This window comes from Musca domestica, unplaced genomic scaffold, assembly GCF_030504385.1.
Source record: "Musca domestica strain aabys unplaced genomic scaffold, Musca_domestica.polishedcontigs.V.1.1 5, whole genome shotgun sequence".
In the NCBI taxonomy this organism is placed as follows: domain Eukaryota; kingdom Metazoa; phylum Arthropoda; class Insecta; order Diptera; family Muscidae; genus Musca; species Musca domestica.
Window position 1 is genome coordinate 7,313,056 of NW_026712346.1, and position 9,287 is coordinate 7,322,342.

Below are 9,287 nucleotides of genomic sequence, written 5' to 3' on the forward strand. Positions count from 1 at the left end.
GCTGAACATATCGCAATATTCCATTCGGCAAATATTGAGAAATGAGCTCGGGGTAAAGTCATTGAAATTTCAAAAAGTGCAAGAACTTGCAACGCAACAAAAGAAAATAAACTCGAAAGAGCTAAAGAGTTCGCTTGGCCGAAAGTGGTGAACTGCCGAATTTGGTTTTCTCCGACGAGAAAACATTCGCTGTCCAGCAGTTTGTAAACAATCAAAATGATCGTGTTTACTTGTCAAAGAGCTGAAAATGTGCACCTTCCGTAGGCCACCAGAACTCAAGCGCCGGCCGTGGTGATGGTGTGGGCCGCCAAACAGTCGATGGTTGCTCTCCGCTCGAATAAATCGACCGTGGCATCAGAATCAATGCCGAATATTATCGCGAAAATATTCTGAAGGGTGTATTAAAGCCTTGCGAACGCAAACATTTGGACATTCCAACAGGACTCAACACCATCGCACTCAGAACGCGCAACCCAAGAATGGTTACAAAATGAGGTTTCTCGCTTCATTTCTTGCGCACAATGGCCACCAAAATCTCCGGAAACTAATCCGTTGGACTTTTGTGTCTGAAGTATTTTGGAAAGCAAGGTTGGCACTAAAAAATACCAAAATGTCGATCACCTCAAGCAAACGCTTCGTCCGAAATGGGCCAAAATAACGCAGAGCAATGTTCGGGCAGCGTGTGAGCGTGTGTGGTTTCATTGGCCGTAATTCGTGCCAAAGGTGACCAATTCAAACAAACTTATTCTCAAAATTTGATGCTATTTCCGATTTTTTTTTTCGCTTTCATTCAAAAAAATAAAAAAAAAAATAAAAAAAAAATTTAAAAATTACGGCGTTTGACTTTTTTGCAGTTTTTTAATTTAACCCTGGATTTACTGGTATATATGGTATTTCTTATGTTTATAAAGTATAAACAACTGTTTTAAATATTAGGCTGCCAAGATAAATATTTAAGGGAATATGGACAAAGTTTTGGAGTTTTTTCTAATTGTTGGGCCCATTATGAACCACAAATACCGAATTTTAAACAAATATACGATAAAAAATGTGGCCTAAACCGCAAAAATATTGAATATCTGGAGATACCGTTATATGGCGGCCATAACAAAACGCGAACCTATATCGAAAATTTTGTGCCACATGATGACTATCGGCAGTTACCGTATATAGGCGCTATAGAAGAACGTTTCTCCCAAATTTCAAAGATCAATGTCAAATAATGTGAGCTATATCGTGATTTTAATTGACAGACATCGTTAAGTCAACTTAGAATTTAATGCTGATCATGAATATATATACTTTATGGGTCTATGGCGAATATTTAGAGGTGTTACAAACGGAATGACTAATTTAATATACCTCCCCCCCCCCTCTTCTTGGTGGAGAGTATAATAAAATAAACTGTTATCCGCAATGTTCAAAACATCTCTTTTTATACATAAAGGTGAACTATGTAAAATTATACAAGGGGGACTAAACATTCTTCATAAACCTGTAATTACATTAAAACAGGTGATATTCAAGGAACCTGCCAATGGATATACCACTAACGATCCATTACAACCTCAACAACAGCAATCTTTATAATCTTTATCTGGAATCAGAACTATGGCCACTAGAAACCAAAAACTGAGAACGATCAGTCAGAAATGACCTAGACAACGAGTATGAGGAACTTAATCGATTGTAAATTTCTTTGAGAAGTAGATTTTATTACTGGATCAATGAAAGCTTTACTAAGTATAATATAATCAGTAAGATTTAGCACCAAGAAAGTTGTTCCATGATGCCTTTGGAAACCAGACGGACAAAAGCTTTGAAGTGAAGAAGAATTTAAATGTGAACATATTTGCTTGTTAAGTACAAGCTCAAATGTTTGTGATAAGCTAAGGACAGAAATGAGTCTAAAATCAGTGAAGTTCGATTAATTCCTTCCATTTCTGCAGCAGCAGAACAATGTATTCCTCCATTAAAATGCTTCATATGAAAGGATAAACAAGCTACAGATATCCGAATGATGTCAATTTTCTTAAACTGAGGTTTACTATTGCATTCATAACAAGGTGTACTAAAAGAAGACGAACAAGAATAACAACCATAGTAAAGAATAGTTCCATAAGCAAGATATCTAGTATAAATTTTAGTTTTCACTTCAGGAATAAACCAACTACAGAACTTAACATTATACAGAATGGTTTATAACAATTTTGGTAAAATAAGATAGTTGTGCTTCATAGTTGTAACTACAAATTATTAATTAGAAAATTCATGTTAATGTCATTGTAGTCTTTAAAAGTTACAATCGCAGTTTCGAAGCGGCACGGCACATAATTTTGTTTTAACAGTAATGCATGGTGAGAGTTTAACGCAGGGAAATTACCAACTGCATTTTAAGCTAAATTATATATTATTAAAGCGTAGTCAATGAGTGACGGGGAAGCATGGAATACATTGTAATATGTGGGTCTATTCATAGAAGGTTTCACCGTAAGCATAAATATCCAAAGAGAAGAATATGGTCGCACCTTGCACCAATGTCAACAATAGACTTTACAAAAATTATCAAATGCCATGTAGTAGATGCATTACGCCTAACAATAAAGAGATCAAGAGTTGCAAATATTAAAAAAATTGGTAAAAAACTTTTTATGTTAAAAGGTTTTATGTTAAAAATACATTGCAATGTTTAAGATAAATGTACTAAATACCAAAAAAAATAATAAATAAAAATAAATAATAGATACAGGAATTATAAACGTATGCATAGACTTGACTAAAATAAAACCGAGGGGCACGTCAATTCTCTACAATATGCATATTCAATTGAAGTGCCCCTCGGTTTTATTTTAGTCAAGTCCATGCATATGTTTATAATTCCCACGACTGTATCTATTTTTTATTATTTTTTGGTTTTTGGTACATTTATCTTAAACATTGCAATGTATGTTTAACATAAAACCTTTTAACCTTTCTAGTTTTTAGTTTTTATTTCGCATTCTGTTAAATTCATATTTTTATTTTTGAATTATTGAATTACTTGAATTACTAAATTTGACCCAAGAATAAATAATAAAACAAACGGGGTAAGCTAAATAAAACTTTTTAAAAATCAATTGTTGTTCGTTGGTAATGGAATCAGTTGAGAACGGCTGGACAGATTTTCATTTTTTTTTTTTTTTTTTGAACAAACGTTCGTCATACCCGATTTAGGGTTTTAAAGAAAAATATTGACCACGTCTACTTTTACGCCCATTATTTCGATTTATCTAAAATCCTTATATTTGCCAGAATAATGAAGATATGGGTTTGAAAATCATTACACGACATACTGTTGACTTTCCATCCAACCCTATGTATTTATTTAGAGCAGAGGAACTGACAACGACTAAAAATCAATTGTTGCTCGTTGGAAATCGAATCAGCTAAGAACGGCTGTACGGATTTGGATATTTTTTTTTTAAATGTTCGTCCTACCCCGTGTTTGGTTTTTATGCAAAGAAAAAGTGGCCACCCCTACTTTTATGCCCAATTTTTCGATTTACCTAAAATTCTAATATTTTAATATTTATTTTAAATTTTCTTTTGGCTATTTGTAATTATAGTGGAAACGTTTTCATGAATGACAATTTTAAGAAAAACCTCTAAGGAATTTTGTATAGAATTGTTTCATTGAAAATTCTTATTAAAAAAACGAGCAATTTTGCATATATTCTATACAATTTTGATTAAAAAATACTTCTCAAAGCATCAAAACATATAAAATCTCAACGTACTTTTAAATTGGGGCTATGCATAATGGGGAACAATAGTAAATTAAAACAGTAAACAGTTATTGCCGGTATTGATTTTACAATACTGAAAACTTTAAATGTCAAATTACAGTTAAGTCGGTAGAAATTATAACAAAAGCATACAAAAAGATGAATGTTTAGCGGTATCATTATACCTAAAGGGAACGTATATATTCTAACTTCCTAGGATTTTAACGAACGGCAACCTACACAGACGGATATAGATTAATCAACAAAAAACATGGTCTTCTAAAAGTTACGAATTCAAAATTCCTTTTGATTTGAAAATATTGTTAAGACTTTTATAATACTGACAATTGAGGTGTGAAAATTTATATAAAAACGATAATATAATGAATATAAAGAGGTACTGTAGAATAGGAAATAAATGATAAAGTGGACTTTTTCGTCATTTTTTAACAAATGATTTATAACCTCGAAAATGCTTTTGAGACCTTAAAAATACCTCAAATCGGCAGGTTATACGGGAAATCAGTATTAAAGGACTAGACTTAAGTGTACTGAAATCATAAAATGCCACATTAGAGCACATTTAGTCGACGAATATTAGGAGATAATATAATATGAGGGTTATTTCTAAATGAGAACCTTTTGTAACATTAATAATCCTAAGAATAAGATGTGCTAAGTTTAAAAGACGCATATTAAATTTTGTGACCTCTATCGTAAATTCAAATGGAGAACGGAGAAGCTCACGGCATAATTTAATCGTCAAAAATGTGTGGGGTCCAAAACTTTCATAAACCGATGACACCTTATTTATGATAGTTCAATTAAATTTAGAAATTATTATCGACTCTGACGACGAAAACACCAGAAAATTGAAAACATATATGCAAGTGTATATGCAACATTTCATTCATTCACCATAAATATCTATTGTGCACTCTAAATAAATAATGAAACGAATACAACAATAAGCCACAAAACAAGGAAAACAGCAATAAGCATGAACACCGTCAAATTTGTAGATTGGCGATAGTTGCAAGCCAACATTGTTTATCAAAGTTTACGCTTTTTAAAGAGGAAAAGCTAACCATTTACAACTTATATTAGATTATTAAAAATATGCATTACACGCTAATACTATGGGCCAGCAACGCGGTCCAGGTTAGCTAGTTTTAAATAAAATCTGAAATATTAAACAAAGCCACCTTGGCCAATTATTCACATTTCCATCTAACAGAGCCAACAACAAACTCAAAAAAAAGAACTATAGATATTGTATGAGTTATTTCAATCGTAGGCTACAATCAATCAAAAACTGTCGCTTCAAGTATTTTAATTTTTACCTTACAAATTAGAAATGTTGAACAAATATTCATTTTCTATACATGTATGGAGTATGTTAGCGCCGACCGAACTTTACACTTCTTTACTTTTTTGCATTTATTATTTGTGTGATAAGGAGGTTATTACAAGGAAGATGTGACTCCTCAAGTTTTCGGCTTAAGTTGAGTTTAGGGGCTATGCTTGGATTGACCTCAAATTTTTACCTGATTACGGCAATATAATTTTTTTGTGGGGGAAATACCCGGTTACCCGGTTATTCGACCCAAAAGTTCGGATACAACATCCGGTTTATATCCAGTTCTACGTAACCGATATCAATAAAATGGGTATATTTGAAAGCTTATGAAAATACCTATCCAACAAGTAGTCATATGACGGGGTTACTGAAACCGGTTTCGGAGAAATTTAGGAAAATTTGCATTTTTTGTATGAGTACTTTTTGAAAAACCCATAAAAACTCGAAAATGGACCCATTATAGGGTCTTAAAATCTATACACTATATTATAGCTAACACTATTGCCTTTCCAAAATGGTGTCATATGTGTTAATTCGGTGTTGTTAGAATATTATGGATCGCGTAGCCGGTGTTGGACATACACCAGAGGAGAAAATCTTAAGCCCCGGCCGAAGGCCGGCTACTAACAAAAATTACAATTTTTAGAAAAACTATGGATCGCGTAGCCGGTGTTGGACATACCCCAGAGGAGATAATCTTAAGACCCGGGCGAAGGCCGCCTACTTACAAAAATTACAATTTTTAGAAAAACTATGGATCGCGTAGCCAGTGTTGGACATACCCCAAAGGAGAAAATCTTAAGCCCCGGCCGAAGGCCGGCTACTTACAAAAATTACAATTTTTAGAAAAACTATGGATCGCGTAGCCGGTGTTGGACATATCCCAGAGGAGAAAATCTTAAGCCCCGGCCGAAGGCCGGCTACTTACAAAAATTACAATTTTTAGAAAAACTATGGATCGCGTAGCCAGTGTTGGACATACCCCAGAGGAGAAAATCTTAAGCCACGGCCGAAGGCCGGCTACTTACAAAAATTACAATTTTTAGAAAAACTATGGATCGCGTAGCCAGTGTTGGACATACCCCAGAGGAGAAAATCTTAAGCCCCGGCCGAAGGCCGGTTGCTTAAAAAAGCTATAAAGGTCAAAGTCAAATGCATCTAGACTAGAGAAAAATATAATTTAATGAATTCTATCTCTTATATCACAAAAGATATCAACACATATGACACCATTTTGGAAAGGCAATAGTGTTAGCTATAATATAGTGTATAGATTTTAAGACCCTATAATGGGTCCATTTTCGAGTTTTTATGGGTTTTTCAAAAAGTACTCATACAAAAATGCAAATTTTCCTAAATTTCTCCAAAACCGGTTCCAATAAGCTTTCAAATAATACCCATTTTATTGATATCGGTTACGTAGAACCAGATATAAACCGGATGTTGTATCCGAACTTTTGGGTCGAATAACCGGGTAACCGGGTATTTCCCCCACAAAAAAATTACATTGCCGTAATCAGGTTACAAATACCTACCTGCGGTAAAAATTTCAAAATAGTCCGAGCATAGCCCCTAAACTCAACTTGCTCCAAGTTTTCTAATACTACATGGACCACAATAGTTCAAAATACTCCATACTCTCCTCTCTTTAACCACGTCGACTACTCAGGACACGAAATAGAAAAGGAAACACACATGCACTAATTTTCGAAAGGACCTCCCAAGAATTTTTCGGACTTTTTCTTTAAGAAACCCCCTTTAAACGAGTAGGTTCTCTACTCTGTCCGCAGGAACTGTTACTGTTAATGGTTGCTTTTGATTATCGTTGTAAAGCAATCTTACCTGTATTTTAACAGAAAACTCGTAAACTCCCTTTGTAGCTTTGCGACAGTGCAGAATATCTTTTTGGGTAGGCACATAGTCGTATTTGGCCAGTCTATCAATTTCATCTAAGAAATAGTTTACTGAATCACTCTGAAATACATATTTAATTTTGTAATATTTTTACAAATTGTTATTAATAGAAGATCTTACTATTTGAAACTCTCTTCGGCGCTCGTAAGCTCGTCGAATACCACGATCTTGCCATAGACGTTTTATAGTCGTAGCATATTGAGCGAATTGTTCAGCCTCAATAGATATACATTCCATGCATTTTGTTTCCATTGCATCCTTGTCTCTATCGTTATTTCCCCAAGAAATTTCAAGTTTTTCTCTAGCGTCAATCAATACTTGCATTCCTAAAATTAAATATATCAACATTTGCAAAATAGATAATAACTGCCTCACAAAATACCTCTAATAACATTCTGATATATCACATGCTGGTACTCCTTTAAAAGTTCCGGTTCAAAGTTGACACCATGTATTATTCTCATTTGTTTCAAGAAAGTCGATTTTCCGGATTCTCCAGCTCCTAACAGTAATAGTTTGACCTATAAAACATATAAGATTTACAAAATCTACATAAAATACAAATAGGGATGTACGTACTTGGCGACGAAATGTTTGCTTTTCTTTTTCTAAAAATTTATCAATCTCTTTTGATTTGCATCGTTGTTCCAGTTCTTCAGGTGTGTTTCTCAGACGGATCAAATATTTAAGCAAATTTCCACAACAGCGTAAGCACGCGAATCTTGATGATTGAAAACGACTATATGGACCTCTATTAACGACATCACTCTGCGCACTGCGGTTGTGATGATCTTCCATGAGTTGTGTAGTGCCAGTGCAACCAGCACCCGATATTTCGCCATGGGCCATGTCACTGAAGCTGTTCATATTTTTCTATGCCAGAATTTGCTAAAAAATTGGCATCAGGTATTGTATAGCATGATAGGTGAACTTCTGCAATTATTTTGCAGTGAACACTTTTGCTAAAAAAAAATTTAGTTACAAACAACGAAATAAAATTAAAGTATTGCAAATCAAAACAAGCTGCAGTCGCTACTATTTTCACCACCTAAGAGTTCGTAGTCGCTTTGCAAATTGACGGAGTTGGTGTAGATATAATTTGACATCATCACAATAGATTTTATATCGATTACTTTAGATTGTGCCACAGGTAAGAATCACTAGATACAGGTAAATACTGAATTTATTTAAACTCGAAACAATAAGTATTATATTAAATTGTATGAAAAATTTTTAATAAGATTCTTTAAACGCTTTTGATACCTTAAATTGTACACGAATACAACGGAGAAATACGCCCAAACAATAACAGCTGAGCATTAAAATTGGCATTGCCAGGTATAAAGTCTGAAGTGCTGAAATGACAGCTCATGTTCTTTTCCCACAACAATGACGTTGGCCGAATGTCAATAAATGTGTACACACTATGAAGCACGTATTGTAGTAAAAATTCATAATTAACAGTTTTACATTGTTTTTAATAGAAACCCGTTTCTTTACAACATTTTAATAGAAGAAATAAAAAATTTCTCACAGGGTGAGTCTTACGTTTTTCCTCAAATGTCTACAAAAAATATATCTGGTTACATGGCCAAATTAACAACAAATTCTCATTTTCCAAATAATTTTTTATTCATATTTATTCATATATTTTTTCGTGTTAGTAATCTATTAAGGCTTATATTACGCGTTGTATGAATTAGTATTTTCCATTAAATTTAGTAAATCATCCCTGTAAAGTACTTTTAGTTAATTTCTTGTATTTATGCACAATTACGGAAGGTAGGGCAAAGCAACCCCCTGAAGTGTGGGGAAAGATGAATATGTTTATAAATGCGGTTGTAAGATTTAGAAGATTTTCCAAAGGAATTTTAGTTTTATGTAATTCTTTGGTTTTTCTTCTATTGAGCTTACAATCTCGTCGCTTGGGTAAATAAAGTTTTTTTGTCATAGAAGTTATTTTTAAAATAATTTCTGGGAAGAATATCCCAGACAAAAAATAAGGGAACTGATGAGGATTTGTGGCTCTTTCAGAAACTTAGGTATTCCCTGCCTTAGCCCCAGATAAACATTACCATCGTTCTCCACTAATAAACAAACGTTGTTTTTATAAAACAACAATAATGGGATTATGCCTGACCATTTTGCAACAACAAAATACGATGGTATCCCGAACAAACATGCCAACACTGTTCTATTAATAGACAAGGCACGGTCGACGAAAAGACAAAACCAACTTATATGGTTAT

At 33.7% G+C, this 9,287-nt stretch overlaps 1 protein-coding gene across 3 annotated transcripts in view; it reads right to left on the reverse strand.

Moving 5' to 3' along the window:
* The window catches only part of LOC101898580 (guanine nucleotide-binding protein subunit alpha homolog), a 37,211-nt gene extending 28,834 nt beyond the window's left edge, over positions 1–8,377 (reverse strand). The window contains exons 1-6 of one of the 3 annotated variants that reach the window (XM_059128090.1): positions 8,302–8,377; positions 8,087–8,198; positions 7,618–8,000; positions 7,421–7,559; positions 7,159–7,364; positions 6,967–7,098 (exon numbers count right to left, since the gene is read on the reverse strand). In XM_059128090.1, coding sequence (XP_058984073.1) covers positions 6,967–7,098; positions 7,159–7,364; positions 7,421–7,559; positions 7,618–7,905 — 765 coding nt within the window. In that variant the 5' untranslated portion in view covers positions 7,906–8,000; positions 8,087–8,198; positions 8,302–8,377. Of the gene's footprint in view, positions 1–6,966; positions 7,099–7,158; positions 7,365–7,420; positions 7,560–7,617; positions 8,001–8,086; positions 8,216–8,301 lie in introns of all 3 variants that reach the window. The other 2 variants (XM_059128091.1, XM_011292643.3) reach the window with 2 other exon arrangements.
* Positions 8,378–9,287: the final 910 nt, after the last annotated feature.